Genomic DNA, 21037 nt, shown 5'->3' on the forward strand with positions numbered 1-21037 from the left:
TCCAGAACTACAGGCTGGCATACTCCCAGGCTGCTCCTCGATGCCACTGTTTTTTGGGGTTTTTTTTTAGTTTATTTATTTTTGAGACAGACAGAGCACGAGGGGGTGAGGGGCCAAGAGAGAAGGAGACACAGAATCTGAAACAGGCTCCAGGCTCTGAGCTGTCAGCACAGAACCCAACGCAGGGCTCAAACCCACAAACTGCAAGATCATGACCTGAGCCAAAATCAGACGCTTAACCGACTGAGTCACCCAGGCACCCCGATGCCACTGTGTTGTTGACAATGCCCAGGAAGCCTGATGCCTCTCTCCTTCCCCTTCTTTCCCAGCTAGCAATGTTTAGGAAATTGGAATAGGAATCAGAGACTGAACCCCTAAACAGGAGGCCCTAATCTGTCCTGGCCTCAGGGAACATCCAAACTGTCAGGAGAAGGGGCGATGAGGCTTAGGATAGGGACTTGGCTCCTATTTTAGCAAAAGTCCTATCCATGGGCTCTGGAAAGAAGTTGGCTGCAGAGAATCTGCTTAAGTTTGCCATGTTTGGCCACTTGTAGGACTGATGCCCCTTCCCTATGGCTCCCAGCACCTCCTAAGATAGTGTTAGTCCAGTCCTGGCTCCCAGCCTATATATCCATACTTAGAGGTGTGCTCTGCATGGCTGCTCTCCAGAGTAAGAGCAAGAGGCAGGCAACAGAGTTACGGACACTCAGAAGCCAGAAGACAAAATCCCTGAAGGAAATAATGGCAGCAACCAGCACCTTCTGCTTCCACAGTCTTCCAACAGAGAGGTCATGATCACTTATGGCTGCCTCACTCTACAACAGGCCTCCTTGAATGTTGGAGAAACTCCAGCCAATGTAGAGTGCAGTGCCTATATTAGCCACAAGAGGTCACTTGGGAAGACATCTGTATCCCACCTGCTAGCTTGCTCTCCTCAATTCCCCTCGAACAGCCAGGGCTGGAGCTCTCCAAGGTGGCACCAAATTCCAACCTCTGGGCTGACCTCACCCTCCAAGTTCAAAGAGGAAGGTGTATAGAATGATTAGTTCCCCTGGCACTTGTCAACAGAGCCAAGAATTATTTCCCTCTCCAGCCTACCACCTGTTCCTGTTCTCCACTGGAAATAATGATGCTGATCAAAGCAAAGCCTTACTCACTTGACATATGCCAATAGACTACTTCTCTGCCCCATAATGCCTTCAGGCTGACACTGCAGCACAGCTGGGTCCTGAGCAGTAAGAAGTAATCAGTGAGAGAGGGCACATATGGTTCCAACTTCTGAGGGCCTGCGACATGAAACAAAGCCCCAGCAGAGATGAGGTCTGGCCATTTTCATACATCTAGCTCAGCCCTACTCTCTATGAAGTCTACCTCTCTGGCCATAGCCACTAAGATTTCTTGTTTGCTGAGGCGGGGAGAGGCAGAGAGCGGCCAATCTACATGACATCTTCACACACACACACGATAAGGTCTATGACCTTATCATTCTTTCCAGGCACCAAGAGGATCATAGGAAAAGTCAGAAAAATAGAAACCAAAGACCACACACGGACATCCGCACCCAACTAACTCATCCTCCTTACTATCCCAAAAGAAACAGCAGCAAGAACCCTGTACAGACAGTTAGGATGGTGCAGTGGAGAATGTCCTGGCCTGAGAATCAAATCTTTCATTCACACATAGGCAAATCACTGCTCCTCTCTATGCATCTGGAAATGAGATTAACACAGATGGTTTTTAATCCCTTTCTAGTTTTATCTGCAAATGCTAAGTACCCCTCAATATCACAGGTGAGCTGGACACAATTACCTGGCAACAATGCCAACTAAATGCCTAGTGGTAGGCACAGTGATGTCATTCCCCTCTCCACCTCTTCCCCTACAGTCAGGCAAGAGAATGGGAGGGGCAGGTGCCGTGAGGGAGGGGGGAGGAAACCCCAGAATTTGAGGTGAGGCCTTCAAACTACAAATCCCAACATACAACACTGCAGCTCTCAAAAGCTTCCCTTCCCAGAAGGCAAATCACCCTTCCCCGAGTCCATCCCAACATACAGTGCACAGCATGCACACAGAACTACGACTCCCACAATCCACCAGATCCCTCGCGATTCTTGCTCCCAGGGTGCAATGTGGTCACGTTCGTCCTTTGGCCTTCTTGCACATTGCAAACTGGGAGTTGAAGTCCTCTACAGGCAGGTAGCTGGGCGTTGTCAGCATTACTAACTCTTCGCTGTTGGCTTCCTCTGGAGTATTTCTAAGGGACAGTGATCAAGAGAGGATAGTAACCGGCAGGAGGAACTCTCCATGGTGCCATCATTACGCAAGGCAGGGACGCTCTGGCTAAAACTTCGTGTTGGGAGCGTGAGGGAAGTGTGAACAGCCATCCAACCCCACACCAAAAGAATAGTTTTCTGTCGCGATGGCTTTTCTTTTCTCTTTACCAATATGGCGCCTAGTTCAGCCACACCTGACGCTGGGAACCAAACGATCCAGTACAAAAACCGTAGCAGTACAGCTGTCACTGACAGCCTACCAGCTCCATCTAACACCACACCTTGCTCCTTCCTGTTCATGTCAGAGGACTCCAAGGACATGGTAGCCTATATCCCATTGCCAAAATGGCGAAAGTAGAAGCATTCTTGTTAGGGCCTGCAGGTGATAATACGCTTGCGCGGAAGGCGACTGTGTTGTGGGGCGGAAGGCGAGCATTCTCAACACGCCTGCGCAGGAACCGAGTATTCTCGGCCTATACACAAACACCAATGGATGAAGCGCCCCCATGGTCCTGCGGCTGCGCTGTGACCCTTACAGGCTGTCCCAGGCGCCTGCGTGAGACCTCGAGTCCCGCCCCCTTAATCTCAGTACGCTGGCGCAAGGCAGAAAGGCGGGGCTTCGGCGCGCCAGACGAATGCCAGCGCGGCTGCGCGCTGGGGGGTACCCCCTAACTGCGGCTGCGCGGGAGCCCGGCCGCCGGCTGTCACTGCGGTTGCGCGCGGCGAGCGGCGATCCCGGGGCGCCTGCGCGGGTGGCTTTGCGGGCGCTCGCGGTAAGTTTGCGCCAAGTGCGCGGCAGCCGGGACGCAGACGGCGGCGGCGGCGAGAGGCGGAGCCCGGGGACCACCCCCCATCACCCTCCCCGCAGTCACCTCACGTACCACAACCTCACCTAACCTCTCACCCCCCCTCCGATCCCCCCAACCCCGGGATGGCAGCGCCCGCCAGCCTTCCCGGCCGGACCAGCGGTCGCCAGCGCCGGCTTTAGCCTGTGGGACTAGGCCCCGCCGAGGCCTGACCCCCGGAGCCGGGACCCACCGTGCAGCTAGCCGCCGGGCCGGGGTTGAGGGGCCGCTCCCCCCTCACGGCCCGTGGGGAGGACGCTGCCGTCCCGGGGACTGGGGGCCGGGGGGTGGGGGGGAGCCAGGGCGAGGAAGTCGGGACCCGTGTTGGGAAAAAAGAAGGGGGGCCGGGGTCAGGAGCGCCCCCTCCCCCCGCTTCCCCCCTCCCCCCGGGGTTGGGGGGGCCGGAGCACAGAGCGCCCAGCCCGGGAGGTGGATGAATGTGGGAGAAAATGGAGACCAAGACGATCGTGTACGACTTGGACACGTCGGGGGGGCTGATGGAGGTAAGAGTGGCCCTCCTCATCCCCTTCCCCCAGCGTCGGGAGGGAACCTCCGCCCTCCGCCCCACAAAGCCGGTCCTGAGCTCACAGCGCAAAAGGGCCAGGGGAGGGGGATTCTTCCTCACCCAGACTCTCCCTTCCTTCTTTGCAATTCGAGGGGCTGAGCTCAGCTTCCGAGGATGTTTGCAGTAGTTTCACCTACTCGCCGCCCTGGATTCGCTCTCCCGAGGCACCAACCTACTCCATGTCGTTGCACCGGCGGGCCTCCCCACCCCCTTCTTGTCGGCCCCTTTGTGCTTCCCCCAGCACGTCCGGGTACCGGGTTTCAGGCCTCTCCAGAGCCTGGCTTTGGAGTCCCCCACTGTCCATACAAGGAAGTGGCGAGAAGGGAACCGCGCACCCTCTCCCCATCCCCCCTACCCTGATTCTCCCCATTTGGAAGAAACTGTTCTCGTTGTGCTGCAGGAACGCTGTTAGGGTGGGCTCCCCCCGGTTCCGGGGACTGAGAGGTTCTGGGAACAGCTTGGATGGGAGGAAGAAGGACAAAAGGGGGGAGAGGGGTGGGCGACGGAGAAGCCCTGCTGGGGAGGCGACGGACCGCCCGGGAGCTCCGAGTGTGCACACACGCCGTTTATGTGTGTGTGCAGCAAATCCAAGCTCTGCTGGCTCCCCCCAAGACGGATGAGACGGAAAAGCGGAGTCGGAAGCCTGAAAAAGAGCCCCGGAGAAGCGGCAGGGCCACCAACCACGACAGCTGCGATAGCTGCAAAGAAGGTGGGGATCTCCTATGCTGTGATCACTGCCCGGCCGCCTTCCACCTCCAGTGCTGGTAAGGTCTGGGGACCCCTTTGGAGCTCCTTCGCGGACCCTTCTCGGCACATTCCTTCACCCGGCCTACCCCCAGGCTGCCGAAATAACGGGCGCTTGCAGCCGCTAGCTGACTTTCTGCAGCCGCCGGGGCGAGCGCTTCCCCGCCCCCAGCTGTCTGCCGGGATCTAGCCGTTTGGGGAGGGGGGGGGAGGAGCAGCAGTGTGCCCGGACCCCGAGGTGGGGGGTTGGGACGAGCGAGGAGAGCCCCATCTGGGATTGGAAGTCTCTGGGTAGCCGGGACCAAGCCGGCTGGGCACGGCCGCCGGCGGTGGGGGAGGAAGGGGAGGAGCTCCGGGCCCAGCGCCGCTCGCCTGCCCGCGCGCCCGCCGCCCTCGGGATCCTGCCGGGCTGGGCCCTCCTGCGGGCGGGTGCGCGGGGTCCTCGGCCGCCCGAGCTGGCCTGGGCCAGACCCCCGGGCGCTTTCGGCTGTGGAAGAAGTCCTGAAGGGTGTCTCTCGAGTCCGCCTCTTCTCTGCTTCTCTGTTTACAATATGGCGACCTGCCTTTAAATTATATTTTTATTCTCAGCGCCATTTTGGCTGCATATATGATTTGCAGACGTCTCCCGGGGAACGGTGGGGCTAGAGGCTCGGAGTCCTTTCTGCAGAAGCTCCTCGGGGGCCAGGGCTAGGATCTCGCCGCTTCGGTCCCCTTTCTCTGGCTCCGCTTGCCCCCTGTTGCCTCTCGGAGCTGCCTCCCTCTTTCCCTCCCTGCGCTGCCGCCTCTTAGGAAATCGGGCCGGGTTAGACAATTAAAATTGCCCTTGGGCGCCCATTTCACTTCGCTCCGGATCGACGAGCCCTTCGCGGCAAAATCCTTTGCTGCCGGGGCAGGATTGTGTGCGGTTGGTTCCGCGAGGGCATTTTTAAGGAGCAGAGAGCTGGAAAGCTGAGCGCTTCCCCCCTCCCCCCTCACTGAACGCGAGCGGAGGGGAGAGACTGGAGAAAGAGGGAGGGACCTGGGTTGATCGCCCGCTGCGTGATCCTCCTCAGCAGCTCAGCCCAGAACAATCTGGCCAGGAAGAGTTTAAACTCCAGTCTCTGCCAGGAGAAACCCTTCTCTGCCCTCCACAAAAATCCCGAATCTGCGCTGGGAACCCAGATTGCGTCGTGTTCTGATGGGTTCTTGTTCTGTTGTTCAGCAACAGTTGAGTGAAGCAGGCGTTTGTGAGAGAGCGGGAAAGAGGGGGGCTTCTGTTTGTTCCCACCAGTTTTCCATGTTGCCTTTTTTCAGTCCTCTGTTTAAAAAAAAAAAAAAAAAAAGGTTTTCCTTCGGCTCTCCACAGTGTTCCGTTCACATTCTGCTTCTCGGTTTGTGGAGTAGTGCATACTGTATATTTGTACTAATTGCAGCTTCAGGAACACTTATTAGATGACTGATACCGGGCAAATTTAAGTTGTGTGGTCAGAAGTTATGTAGGAAGCTCCCATTACCATTCACAAGATGCTTTTGCCCAGGAGGGCACCCCATCTTGGCTTGTAATGTTGCAGGAACAAAAATGGTTATCCTGGAGGAAGATTTGTTGCTGGCTTTAAATTTTTTATGATGAAGTGACTAATACCAGCAGGAAGGGTCTGTGGTTTTTAAGACTTTGCTTCCTGTAAGGTGTGATCTACCTGGAGAAAATCTCTCTGGTCAAGTTTCCTGTGCTGGTCTTGAGCAAGGAAGAGATTTGTACCTGGATATATTCTGGTATTTATCAGCTTTTATCCCGTTGCTTACGTTTTTTATTATGCTCGTTTGTTACATATACCCACACTGAATTGTAGGCCTCTTGATTTAAAATGTGGGTTAATGTTTTACCTCTAGGAAGAAGCTAGTGTTAACCAGGGATGATGACCCCTGTATTGAGTGAGAATTTCCTAAGCTCATTATCTTTTTTTTTTTTAAGTTTATTTCTTTTTGAGAGAGAAAACACATGAATGGGGGAGGGGCAGAGAGAGAGGGAGACACAGAATCCCAAGCAGGTTCTGAGCTGTCAGCACGGGGGGATGCTGGGCTCCAACTCAGGAACCACAAGATCATGACCTGAGCCAAAATCCAATACTTAACCAATTGAGCCACCCAGGTGCCCCTATAAACTCACTATCTTTAGTCCCATTTGTTTAGCAAGCCAAGCTTGTTTATTAGAAACTTCATTCAGGTATGGAAAAAGTATGATGTTTTGCCTGACTTTCAGCTTTTAAACTCTAAAACCTAACCTGGATCTTCTAATTAGAGGAGTGTAAGACTTGTCAAGTTGTAACAATTAACAGTTTCTACTTCAGCTAGGAGAGGAGGTACTTTTAGCTGTTGGCGATACTCAGGTTTGCCCAGACTGTGTATTTCATTGAATACTTTTTTTTTCTTTTCCTTTTTTTTTTTTTAAAGGACCATGAATGGGAATTGGTAATCAGATATTCAAGAATCCTAGTAAATGAGGCAGGATTTGTTTCACATCTCCAGTTCTCTCTTTGAAGATGCCAGTACTGAATGTACCATTGACTTATCTGAGTTATTATATAAACTACCAAACATTTAAGATGCTGCTACAAAGGCAGGAAGCCTTCTTTCGAGTGAGGCTTAGCCCTCATTCCTGCCTTGAATTCCACACTCTTCCCAGCACAAGTGAAGTACTTTGTTAACCATCTCCACCAAAATAGTTAGGTCAAGCAGTTGACAGTCTCAGAAAATTTTGACTCCTGAATGTGCTGGCTTTAATTCATGCCATTTACTTGTGCTGTGTGGGAGTGCAGTTAGGTATGGCTATATTTTCTCTTGCTTCCCTTTTTAATTGGCTAAGACTGGATTACAGTTGACCCTTGAACAGTGCTGGAGGGTTAGGGGCACCAACTTCCAAGCATTCAAAAGCCTGCATAACTTTTGACTCCTCAAAAAGTTAACTACTAATAGCCTACTATTGACCAGAAGCCTCACCAGTAACACAGTTAACACCTATTTTGCATGTTACATGTATTGTACACTGTTTCCTTATGATAAAGTAAGCTATAGCAAAGAAAATGCTATTAAAATCATAAGCAAAAGAAGATACACTTACAGTACTATACTGTAAAAAGTCCACCTGGGGCACCTGGGTGGCTCAGTTGGTAAGCACAGGTCGTGATCTTGGGGTTCGCAAGTTCAAGCCCCGCATTGCGCTCTGCACGACTTTGTGCAAGAACCTGCCTGGGATTCTCTCTGCCCCTGTCCCATTCTCTTGGTCTCTCAAAAACAAAAACAAACAAACAAAAAAATCCGCAAATAAGTGGACCTGCAGTTCAAACCCCTGTTTTCCAAGAGTCAGCTGTATTTTGATAAGCATTGTAATGTTAGTTTTCTCCATGTTCAGGAGTGAAGGTGGAGGTTTTACAAACCCCGTAGATCCCAATCGTGGTGCTGCTGTGGGTGTTCATTCAAAGCTGCCTGAAACAAGTCCTTTTTCAATCTAGTGTGCCTTGCCAGCTTGTCTCACAGTGAGTGAGATCTAGTAAGATGTTCCAGAAGTGATTCTAGACAAACTTTACCTCTTGGGCTTAGTGACATAGCCATAACCACAGGGGCTTTTTGAAGATAAACTGATGGAGGAAATGACTGGTCAGATAAACTGTTTTAATTGTTTTGTCTTTTCTCAGGGCCCAGTGCTCTGTATGAGGAATACTTCACTCTTCCCAATTAGACTGGAAGCTCTGTATCTGGGTTTTCTGTAATGATCCTCTGGGCTGGGGAATGAATTGCCCTGTGCTCAGTACCATGACCTCACTGAAGAATTAAACTTGAGCCAATTTTTTTGGTTAAGTGACATGTAACCATTTTATGTAAGTTTAACTGGTTTACCAGTTATTCAGAGTGGCAGTAGAGGTTACTAAACCTGTCCCAGGAGAACTGGAAAGAGGTATGGGAGGTTTTGTAAGTGTTTTCTGCTGAACCTGACCTCTGTCATAATTGTCACGCCATTCGTTGGACTTTCAGAAAATACTGGTCTCCATGGATTGGTCCCTGAAAATTGGTTTAAAGAAATTACAATAACTTGTGGAGCTTGGGTTGCCACTGACCCATCTTTCCGTTTGAAATGGATTAGATTGTTCTCACTGATAAAGTGAATACCATAGGCCCCCAGTAATGAGGCTGACTGGAAATTGGATGTCTTCCTCTGATTGCTTTCTCATGGCATTTTGCTCCAGAAGGGACCAAAACGGTCTGATTGAGAAGTGCATCTACCTCAGCAGACCTCAGCATGGTTGCTTCCCGTCAGACAGATTTCTGTAGCATTTGCCTCCGCATGTTATATTTGGAATTGTTGGCCGGCTTTCCTCTCTTTGGTGTTGGCAGCGAGATCCAAAATGAGGTTTTCGAAGAATGAGAGTAAAAAGGTCTCTTTGCACAGGCAAAACTAAGCTCAGCTTGGAGTTTTGCATATTTAATTTTCAGTGAGTCATAACAAGACAGGTTTCACACTTAGAGTAGAAAACTGCCTTGCAGAAAATCTTGCCGATTGAGCTTTTAAGAAGGTGATTTTTCTGATTTGTTGTGTTTAGCTCCTCGCGAGAATAATACCAGGCTACTGATGAGTTAAAATACATTTATTTTAACATTATCATATGAATCTGTTGTTTCTGACATTATAAGTGCTTGGAAGCTTACCACTGAAGAACCGGAGGTGATAGCATCTGGCCTTCCTCTCATCACCTTGCCCCCTTAATAGTAAAATAATTCGACAATAAACAAACCTAATTTGGTTTTATGTGTATTTTATTTATTTTTGCATTTGATGCATTGCATTGGAATCTGGGTGTGTAGTATTGTTTTTAAATGTTCCTCTCAAACAGGGAGGGTCCAATAACATTCAATTTTAGCTCAATTTCACATGCATGCTTTGTAAACTTAATGTAGGGCTCAGGGACCAATTCTTGTGATAGGAGTGCTTTGGTTCATAGAAAAGAGGATAGTCACTGCTTAAACAATAATAATAATATTGAGTATGAATTCTTTATTCACAAAATATAACGTAGATGGCTGCAGTTAAGAAAGGAGGCATCAGAGGGGCGTCTGGCTGGCTCATTCAGTTGAGGGTCTTGGTTTCGGCTCAGGTTATGATCTCACACGGTTACACGGTGTGTAGGTTTGAGCCCCACACTGGGCTCTGGGCTATCAGTGAAGAACATACTTGGGATTTTCTCTTTCTGCCCCTTCCCTACTTGTGCACGTGCTTTCTCGCTTTCTCTCTCTCTCTCTCTCCCTCTCTCTCTCTCTCTCTCTCTCTCTCTCTCTCTCAAAATAAATAAACTTTAAAAAGCATCAGAAATTTTTAAAAGTCAAGGAGGAGGTAATGCTTTTCAAAGGTAACAGTGCTTGCATATCCTAAGGCAAGTAGTTAGTGGTCTTACTGTGGGAAATTTTTCATTTTGGGCCTGTCCCCAAATTGATTACCATACTCAGCGAAAGGTGGGATGCAATTGTAATGTCATCAATTTCCTGCTGCTCCTTAAGGCTCTCAAAGTACTTTACAGATGGGCTCCACTAACTAAACTTTGTAAACAACTAGTGTATTTTTTACATGTAAGTATATAAAAGACATATTTAAGTACTGTCTTCATTTATATGTAGAGATGGGATGCATGTTGGTCTGTTTTAATTTCTTAATTATGTTTCCAAGATAATTTTTATTAAAAAACCATAAAAATCATAAAATAAGACCAAATAAATTATCTAATTTGAACAGAAAAGGGATCCAAATAGACATAACTGTGTGTTGAATGAAACACTGGTTTTAAGTGAGCTCTGAGTGAAAGGACCAGTGATATTTCAAGGTTCACCCTTAAAGGATTTATCAGTACTTCATCCCTTTGCATGTCTGAATGCTAGTCTGTTTATGGCTATACCACATTCTTGTTGATTTGTTTATCAGTTAATGGACATTTGGATTTTTTTCTCCTTTTGGGTATTGTGAGCAATGAGGCTGTAAGCAACTGTGTGCACGTTTTGTGTGGACATCTGCTTTCATTTCTCTTGGTCGTGTACCCAGGAGTGGAATTGCTGGGTCATAGGGCACCTCATGTTTAACCTTTGAAAAATTGCCAGACTGGTTATCAAAGTGGCTGCACCATTTTGCATTCTCACCAGTATAGGAGGGTTACAGTTTCTTCCAACACTTGTTATTATCTTTTTGATAAAGGCTGTCCTGTGAGCGGGAGTGCTATGGTTTTGATTTGCATTTCCCTAGTGGCCAGTGCTATCAAACATCTTTTCATGTGCTTATTATCCATTTGTATATTTTCTTGGAGATTTTCCCATTTTGATCCTTTGTCCAATTTTAATTGGGTTATTTGGGGTTTTGGGTTTTTTTTTTCTTTCTACTATTATTACTAGGTTGTAAGAGTTCTTTACATATTCCAGATACCAAGTCCCTTGTCAGATATATGATTTACAAGTATCATTTCCCATTCTGTAGGTTGTCTTTTCACACCCCCACTTTATTTTCTAATTTTTGAGTCTTATGTAGAATAAAGGTAGTTGATTTAAGCGCACTTTAATTAAAGTTCGTGCCTTTGTTATCAATGTAATGACAGTGAGTAAAAGGGTTTTTTTGTGAACTCCAGCCAGGATGGTGCATCTCAGTGGAGGGAACCATATCGGCCACCTGCCTTAAGGCAGGCTGCCCACTAGGCACCCACCACCCACAGTAGAAAATTTCTGTGTAAAAAACCTCTCATATTCAGAGGCTCCTAGTTTAAGGAGGACGATTTTAATTTTCTCACTTTGATTGGTGACACCTTGGGGTGGAAATAACTCCAGATCAATTGAGCTATCTTTTGAACCCAGTTAACAAGAACAAAAACTGTTTGTGCACTGTGGTGAACTCACCTGTTTATATGTGTCTTTATGTAGGCCCAGATAGCAATAAATAGGGAGACAGAGTGAAGAGAATATTTGCCTTTTGTTTTATATGGCATATAAAAAGAAACGGTCTGTTTTGATGCCCCCAAGAGGATTTTTGCTACCTAGGAATGCAGATTTCCTGCTTCTTAACAGAAATAGGTGCATCTTCTTTCCTACAAGTGCTAAGGCAAAAGAAAATAGATGAAGCTGAATGTTGTTTGTGTTTGGTTATACATAAGAGTGTTGAAATCTGTCTTTGAACCTTCTTGTCCCACCCCAAGCACATACACAGTTCCTTGGGTGCGTAGTTAAGCAGGCCGCCCTAGTCAAAGATTCTTGTTGGGGTTTTGATGGCGCTATCGGGATTATAATGGTTATATTATGATCATGTAGGTCAGGCTCCTGGAAATGCATTCTTATTTTAAGCTGCCAGAGTTTTAAGCCACCAGAGCAGGGGGATGGGGGGCAGTTTGTTTTCCCACCTTAACTGTGCTCTTCCTTTAACTTAGGAGTCCCCAGGGAGTACAAACGTGGCCAGCTGCATTGCCATTCAATGAGTGACACTTATAAGAGCACTTCTGCATAATGCTAGCCTCCCAAGAGACCGGACAGGAGTATAGCTGTCCCCCTGCCAGCTTCCTGAAAGAGGAGGACATTGTATTCAGTGCAAGTCCTAGACCAAATTTCAGAAAGGCACTTTGGTATTGCGGATTTGTCACCATGCCCAGGACGCATGCACAGGTCCATAGCTGACTGTTTTTCCCATGACTTGAGCGCAGTTAAGAAGAATAAGAAGGTGACTCCTTTTTCTGCCTGCCATTTACAGATGTCGAAGTCTTCATCCTTTAAACCTAATACTATTTCTGAGTCCAGGTCTCAGCAAATAAGAAAAAAGATGAAGTTTTAGCACATTTGCGTGGGAGGCAGAAGACACTGAGGGGGTACAGTAGACACTGATAAAAGGAGAAATCATTGCTTTGACCCATCAGCAGAAAAGAATTTGTCTACTATGTAGAGCTGTTGTTGGATTCATGGTAAGCAAATTCCAAGTACACCTTACAGATTGATGAAATTTCAAGTAATATAAAACTTGAGTCACTCATTCAAAAAGCTACTTTCCGTTTTGCAACCGTGTACTAAATGCTCACTAAACTATTTGAAAGCCAGAGGCTGACCCATTTCCTCTGCTCACTGCTGTGCAATACCTAGTGGTATTACAAATGAGAGACATGCAAAGATAAGCCCTGGTTGAGGAACAGAAGTGAGGTCTAGTCCTACCAAGTGGGTGGTACCTTTGTTAACACAAATACGTGGTGACCATTCCTTTCCCCCAATTACGTTTGCTTTCCTCTATGTTAATAGCGTTTGGTTTTTAAGTCTTTGCCCTTCCCCTGTTTTCTGATAAACTGTACTAGATAGATCTCAGGAAATGTTTCCCAATCTTGGAAGGACAAAAGACAGAGAATGTAACAGCAGGGCGGGGACTCCCTGCCTGAACCTACTGACAGTCTTTCCCACTGATTTGGGCTCTGCGTGAGGCTCTTTTGAAATAAGCTTGAGTGAGCAAGAGAGGACTCTCGGCAGGGCTTGAATTTAACCGTAGCCCAAAGACATCACTTTACCACCCGGCCATGCAGGACTGAGGGAACCTCTCAAGAATTACTAGCAAGCTTGAGTTCCAGAGTGGAACCCTGTTTGTAGCAGCATAAACACATTTACAGACTTTCTATCCCGCTGTGATCCTCAGAAGGATGTTGAATATTATTTTTCTCTTCTCTGCATTTGTGCAAAGAACAGAGCAGAGAAGCTAATGAAATGTCTAGAACTTTAAGTGACTATAGATACATTATAAAACTAGGCAATGAGGATCTACTCTTGTTCTTTCCACCAGCCCTGGGGTCCTAAGATGAGCTGGGAGCTTTTTAATTCCCACATTCACTGAACCATCAGAGAGAGTTACTGATTCTTGGTTTTAACGAAGCTTTGGAAACATTAGCGGGAAACTCTACAGTGATCTTTTTCAATTGACAGTCCTCAATTGTTGGTCAAAATGCATTATGAAAATTATACTTCATTAATCTTATTAAATGTTTCTAAACCTATGACTTTTCATAGTTCTTTGTTTAAAATTTTTTAAGATTTTTTTTTTTAAGTAATCTCTGCACCCAACACGGGGCTTGAACTCATGACCCCAAAATCAAGCAAGAGTTGCGAGCTCTTCTGACTGACTGAGCCAGCCAAGTGCCCCTCATAGTTCTTTCTTTTTTTTTTTTTTTATGCTTTATTTATTTTTGATACAGAGAGAGACAGAGCATGAGAGGAGGAGAGGCAGAGAGAGAAGGAGACACAGAACCGGAAGTAGGCTCCAGGCTCTGAGCTAGCTGTCAGCACAGAGCCCGACGCGGGGCTCGAACCCACAAACGTAAGATCTGACCTGAGCCGAAGCCGGAGGCTTAACCGACTGAGCCACCCAGGCGCCCCTCGTAGTTCTTTCTATATATATATTTTTTAAATTTATTTTAATGTTTATTTTTGAGAGAGAGAGAGAGCGAGCGCGAGCAGGGGAAGGGCAGAGAGAGAGGGAGACACAGAATCTGAAGCAGGCTCCAGGCTCCCAGCTCTCATCACAGAGCCTGATGTGTGGCGTCAACTCAACGGACTGTGAGATCATGACCTGAGCCGAAGTCAGATGCCTAAGTGACTGAGCCAGCCAGATGCCTCCTCATAGTTCTTTCATGCATAGGTTGGCTATATTCAGCTTTGTTTGATCTTGCTTGCCATTTTTTGTTTTTGTTTTTTAAAGTTTGTTTATTTTAAGAGAGACAGAGCTCAAGCTCAAGCAGAGCCTCAAGTGAGAGGAGGGGGAGAGAGGTAATCCCAAGCAGGCTCCATGCGATCAGTGCAAAACCCAATGTGGGGCTCGAAGTCACGAACCCCGGGAAGATCATGACCTGAGCTGAAATCAAGAACCTTAACTGACTGAGCCACTCAGGCACTCTTTGCTTGCCATTTTTTGAAAGCATCTTAAATGTAGGGAGTATTCTGTCAGTGATTTTGGTCTTTTGATAAACATGGTTTGGCTTTATCATTCTTTTTAATGTTTATTCATTTTTGAGAGAGACAAAGTGTCATTGGGGGAGGGGCAGAGAGAGAGGGAGACACAGAATCTGAAACAGTCTCCAGGCTCTGAGCTGTCAGCATAGAGCCCGACATAGGGCTCATACCCATGAACTGTGAGGTCATGACCTGAGCTGAAGTCAGACACTTAACCAACTGAGCCACCCGGGTGCCCCTCTTTTTTGTTTTCTTTATCCTTCCTTTATAGTCCTCATGGTTTTGCCTGGCTTAGATGACACTTAGCCATTCTAGCCTAACTTAATTTGTATAACACCTTATTGCATGATATCAGACATCTTTGACTGAGGGCTTCGGTTTGTTGGTGTTGAAGTAAGCTGTATGGTAAGAAAAGTAGCTGCAGTTTATTTAAATTATGGGAAAGAGCTTATGTCCAAGACTTGTATACTTGCTGTGTAAGAGCTTTCCTCAGATCTTATCATTTGTATGCACACAATCAGACCTGTAGGGGTGATCATTCTTTGGTTAGGGATCATCTGAGAGAAAAGTGGGCCAAAGGGAAAAAATTGTGGTGCTCTGTCTCTGAGAAGTATGTTCACCTCCTAAATAGGTCACTGGGGGTATAACTGGAAGGCTTCAGAAGCTCAAGTCAGCACTTAGCTGTGGCATCAAACCCCGACAGCATAGTTTGACAGTATGCCCAGGAGATTACCTCAGTCATGTAGGGTGGGGAGTTTGAGGTTTATGAGTAAAATTTGGGGGGAGGGGTAAAAGAGGGAAGGAATAGGCCCTATGCTGTTTTGATGCAAATTGTTATTCTCTATTTTTCCTTTTTTTTTTTTTTTTTTTCAAGGAGACCCTGTCAGAGGAGGGTAAATGAAGCAGAAATCCTCCTTAGGGAAAAGCCAGCTATCTCTTAAGTAGAAACCTGCTCCCTGTGTTTAGGTGGATTTCAAATAAAGACATTGCTAATGTTTTTAGTGTTCCCAGCCTTTCTAGAATTTGAGGCCCAATATCTATAAGATGTAAACTGATCCAGATTTCCTGAGCTGTGTGTGCAAAAAGAATATGGCCTGGTTATTTCCTTGTTCTTGATAGTCCAGTAAATTTGGCCACAGAACAGAACCCAGGTTTCCATACTTCTGAGACTCTTATGGAATACACAGTTACAGTTGTTGATTCTTCTTTCCAATGGAACATTCCTAGGAACATCAGAAAGTGTTGAGGCCAGAATGTTGATTTCCAAAACAGGTGGGGGCTCCAGCATCTATCGTGAGGTGAATGAGTGAAGCCCATTTCTAAAATCTCCATAGCCAGCTCATTAGCCGTTGTGGAGAAGCCAGGATTGCAGGAATAGCCTGACTAACGATAGATAGATAGATAGATAGATAGATAGATAGATAGATAGATAGATAGATAAGGCCCTGTGGTACCCAGCCTCAGCTTGCAGAGAAGTTAGCAGAGGGGAACACCTGGTAAAACTGTTGGTGTTCTACCCTTCCACCCTCCTTTTGCTGTACTGACTTTATAACCCTGTTCCCCAGGTGTCCTTCACTGGGAGGTTGCCACAAGCCAGCTCTGCATAGAAGGCAGTGACATTGGGGGGCACGGTCAGCGAGTTTGAAAGGATTGTGTGCCTGTGGAAGTGACGCAGCTAGCTAAGTTTCTCAATGGGGCATTTGTAATGGGCTGGCAGTTCATCGGTTTCCTTGTTAACACTGCTACTGAGGCTTTGCATGAAAAAGCCAGTAGCCCTCATACTTTCTATGTACTTTGTGGCATTAGCTGTACTTGAGTCAGTAGCTAGGATGAAGGAGGGAAAGGACCCCCTGAACTTTGTGTATATCTCCAATGTCATTCAGTATGGCTATCTTCCCTGCCTTTGAAAGGTGGGCTGTATTTGAAGATAAAAACTAATGCCCATATAAGTGTCCAGAGGAAACATACTGTTATGCTGACATTTAGATTTCACTAGATTTTGTTTCTTCAAAACATAGACCATTAAATTGGGATATATTAATACAGCTTTAAAGTTTTAAAAGATGTTTTTGATTTAAATTTTCCTTAAATTTTACCTCTTAGATTTTCTAGAACAGAGGCTGGTTTCAGTGTACAGAAGGCTTGTTCTGTGCTCATAGGTTCCTCTGTAGGTCAAGATGGCTGCCAGGAAGGAGGCTGAGACGTGATAGTGATCCTGTCGGGAATCACCTTCACCCGCCATGGTGGCTAATAACCAGCATATTTCCTGAGCTGGCCAACAGCAGCAGGGCTGGTCTGGGGGAGAGTAGGCCTGTTCTGAGCATGTACTGTCTTTTGCAGTCACTCTTAACACAATGCCGTTAAATATAATTGCAGGATTTTTATCTGGTAGTGGACCTCAGATGGATGGATGAGACCCATGAACTGTGAAATTAAAAATCAAAACTGCTCAGTGCTCTTGTTTGCTGGTTGAACACCCCACCACCGCCCAAAAAGGGGAGGGGACATATAGATGGGGGGAGGGGTCAGTGATATCTTTCATAGTCTGATATTTTAACCGAAACTGCCACATATGGCTTGAGAGCTTCTGATTCTTGGTGAATGATGGGTTCTGACAGGAAAGACCCTCGCAGTTCATGCAACTGACCTCTTTCAGAAGAGAACCCGAGTGGAAGGCTGTTGGTATATTGTGTACAGATATGCTGTCTGCATAGTGTTCCTGTTCAGTCTTTGTATTAGATAGAATATTTTGTCAGTCTAGGAAGAAAAAAATGGAATGTCTTCTTTCTTAAATATTGTTCATCCATCTTCCTTTTGTCCTAAAACACATACCAAAGCTTTTAATTTGGTTTAGTGATATTTCCATGTCTCCCCAGCTGCCTTTGGCTCAAGTTTTAAAATGTCACTGTCACTTAGCTGGATGGACAGTTGCAAGCCATAGATTGGTAACCTACCGTATTTTTAAAACCAGTCCAGAGCCCTGCACCATTTTTATCTGCATGTTTTGATGCAAAAAAATAGGTCTCTGAAATGAAAGGCAGTCTTTCTGCTTCCCTGCCTCCCTCTCTCTCTCCACTGCTCCCCTCCTCCCTTTGTTCTCTGGTTCCCCTCCCCCATCCAGTTCCATATTGAAAAACTGCTTGCGCTGGATGGATAATTAACGCAGAGCTGTGGAGCAACAGGTCCCACTGGTGGCGTCTAAATCTGAAGTAAATGTTAATGTCGTGCAGGTTCATGCGTATTAATAGGTGGGGGAGATGAGCGAGGTTAGTCTCAGATCAGCCACGCTGGTATATGACTTGAAATAGATCCTCTTAATTAGAGAGCCAAGAACCATGACAACTAGCATCTTCCAACTGCAGTGGTGGGCTGCAGCCTCATTAGTGAATGAAAGAGGCATTCTAAATTAAAACTGGACTTCATCCTTTGGCTGAGTTGGGATCATCTGGCTCTGGGCTTTGAATCTTTGACGCAGAGGTCCGTCGATGCAGGCATTACAGTTAGCTGAGGGGTGCAAGTTTGTAGTTTTCTCGTCGATGACTCCAGAAATAGACCAATCTAGACACCCTCATCAGCAGTAGAGCCGAGTCATTTAGATTTGTTTATGGGAGTCTAGATGCCAAATACGTTGGCATTTGGAGTTTTAGTTTTGAAAAATTAATTCGTTTGACCAGCTTTTCTAAGTGGTTTGTGTACAGGTGTTACTGTTAACAGTTTGTAGGCCCTGTCAGGCCTCACAGCCACGCCAAACTGAGATGCGTGTCCTTCAGTTTGTACACTCTCTGAGGATTTAGAGCTCTATTCTTAGAAACTATTTTATAACTAACCGAATGTCTTTAAGATCAGGTAGTGGTTAGAAGAAATAGTGAGTTAGAAAGCAGCAAACAGTCACCTTCTGGCCAGGAATTGCAAGACCAGGGCTTTTTTGTTGTTGTTGTTTTTAAAGTTTATTTTTTGAGGTGTGCCTGGGATTCTCTCTCTTTCTCTCTCTCTCTCTCTCTCTCTCTTCTCTGCCCCCCCCACTCACACTCGTGCTTGCTTGCTCTCTCTCTCAGAAATAAATAAACTTTTTAAAAAAGCTTATTTATTTCTGAGAGAGAGATTGAGCCTGACACAGGGCTCAGTCTCACAAACCATGAGGTCATGACCTGAGCTGAAATCAAGAGTCAGTTACTTAATGGACTGAGCCATCCAGGTGCCCAAGGGCCAGAACTTTTTTTTTTTAAGTTTATTTATTATTTACTTCTTGAGAAAGCAAATGGGGGTGGGCAGAGAGAGAAAGGAGAGAGAATCCCACCCAGACCCACACTGTCAGCACAGAGTGCAATGCAGGGCTCAGATTCACTGACCATGAGATGGTGACCTGAACTGAAGGTGACACTTAACTGACTAAACCACCCAGGCGCCCCTGGGCCAGGGCTTTTTAACAAATGATCTGGGAGGAAACATCCAAAGAAGTGAAGTAGACATTCTGCAAAAGCTCTGTCCTCACAGGGCACTTTCTAAAGAGCTATGAATTTTCTAAGAGAAGCCAGCTCATGTACATTCCAGGGCTCACCTTCCTTCTTATGACTTGGACAGTTCTCAGAATGAATCTAAAGGTTAATATGCTGTTGGGTTCTAGATAGACATGAAACAGTCATTGGCAGGAAAATGTCCTCCCTTTTGGAACTTTCCTTGTATCAGGGAGTTTTTCAAAATACAGAAATACACCTTCCAGAACTATAGTTTCCTCCTGAACCCATCAAGATCCTTAACTTTGCTGTGTTTAAAGGATCACTGACTGAATTACCATTTCCTCAATAGTTCTGAATTATGGAAAAAGAGTAGGGAAAAGGTCACTGCCACCTTCAGGTACCAAGTAAATTTCTGGAGCTCTTTGAGCCTGGCATCCACGCACAGTTGAGTCTTCTATCACTCTGTGTGGCAAGGATCAGGGTGTATTCAATTGTATGTGGTCTCATTGTCAGCTGTTCTTTCATGACTTAGCCTGTGATCCCTGAGAGCGAGAACCATGTCTGAAATCCCAGCACTTAGCACATTGCCTAGCATACAGTAATGGTCTGTTTAATGCTTGAGTGGACAAATGACTTTGGTTCTCTCACCCCAAAGGAGAGTAGTTTATTTCTTGGTGGGGTAGATGATAACTAATAGTCCCTCCTCCACTGTGGTACCTTGGTTAGTAAGCAGTGAGAACTCAATAGATACTACTGATACAGAAGGAAATGCTTGACCTTGAGGCTGAGGAAGGTAATTCAGTGAACATTCCACTGTGTTACCAGAATAATTTCTGGGAATTATTATTCCCAGAAATAAGAGAACTAGCCCCACGTCAGGCTCTGTGCTGACAGCTCAGAGCCTGGAGCCTGTCTTCGGATTCTGTGTGTGTCTCTCTCTCTCTAACCCTCCCCTGCTTACGCTGTCTCTTTCTCTCAAATAAAACATTAAAATTAAAATAAAAAAAGGAATTGTCACAGTGTGCTAGTGAAGATCAAATAAGAGCATCTGTGAAAACACTAGAGAACGACTCTCAGCACCTTCTCTTCATTGATACGTAGGGATAAGAGGGAGCTGAGACAAAGCCTTGTTTTTCTTGACAGACATCTTGATTTAAAGACTCTGGCACACATGTAATGGTTTCAGAGTTGCACCCTAAACTTACGGGAGCACCATTCTTACAGGAGAAAGAGCTTTAAGATGGGCAGCTGAGATGGGAAAGTCTTCAGGATGCATTACGTACATGAGTGTCCTGAAGCTGCAGAATCTCCTTTCTCCCTGGAATCCTTTCCCTGTTGGCAATATTTCTGGTGTTGGATAAAACCAGTCTGTTGGCACAACAGCCTCTTTCGGAACTAGTTCTTGAGCTTATTACTCCAATGACAGTCTGTCTTTCCTGGATCCATTTCATGAATCCCTTGCTCTAGATATTCGAGTTGAAAAACTGCCTTCTAAACAGCTTGAAAGGAATTGCTAGAGGCAAAGAGAAAACATCATCAATGAGAAAGCTTTACCATGGGGAATATTTGTATTCCGGGTGTACCTGTGATGATCATTTTCTAGAAACATAGACTTTCCTTCCCTATCCATCCTATCATATATATTACTGCCTCCTCTCAAGATAGCACATTTTCAGGGCATCTGGATAGCTTAGTCAGTTAAGCAGCCGACTCTTGATTTCGGCTCAGCCTCAGGTCATGATCTCGCAGTTCATGGGATCGAGCCCTAAGTCCAGCCCTGTGCTGACAGCATGGAGCCTGCTTAGTATTCCCTCTCTACCCCTCCCCCACTTGTGCACTCTCCCCACCTCGTGCTTTCAAAATAAATTAATAAACATTTTTAAAAGATGCCACATTTTCAAGTTTATTTCAAGATGCACATTCTGTCATTGAGAAAGCAAAATTTCAACAAGGCCTCACTGTTTGAAATGTTCTATGCTCATCCTGGAGATAACATTCTGACTTCCCTGTACTATTCCCTAAACTCACATCCCTTTTCACACACTTTAGGGCAGACAAGAGGAGCCCCTGGCCATAATCTAGAATTCTGAGAAACAAGTGGTCTTAAAGTTGGAATCTCTAAAAGCAATTCTTTAGAAACCAACCAGGAACTACTTTTAAGAGCCTCTTAATACAAACCTTAAGC

General features: G+C 46.2%; 1 protein-coding gene across 2 annotated transcripts in view; it reads left to right on the top strand.

Moving 5' to 3' along the window:
* The first annotated feature begins 2964 nt into the window (after positions 1-2964).
* PHF12 (PHD finger protein 12) overlaps positions 2965-21037 on the top strand; it is a 41251-nt gene continuing 23178 nt past the window's right edge. Inside the window, exons 1-2 of one of the 2 annotated variants that reach the window (XM_029927903.1) lie at positions 2965-3620; positions 4265-4446. In XM_029927903.1, the coding sequence (XP_029783763.1) occupies positions 3555-3620; positions 4265-4446 (248 nt within the window). In that variant the 5' untranslated portion in view covers positions 2965-3554. Of the gene's footprint in view, positions 3621-3774; positions 4447-21037 lie in introns of both variants that reach the window. The other variant, XM_029927902.1, reaches the window with a different exon arrangement.

Source organism: Suricata suricatta, chromosome 17 (assembly GCF_006229205.1).
Source record: "Suricata suricatta isolate VVHF042 chromosome 17, meerkat_22Aug2017_6uvM2_HiC, whole genome shotgun sequence".
Lineage (NCBI taxonomy): Eukaryota > Metazoa > Chordata > Mammalia > Carnivora > Herpestidae > Suricata > Suricata suricatta.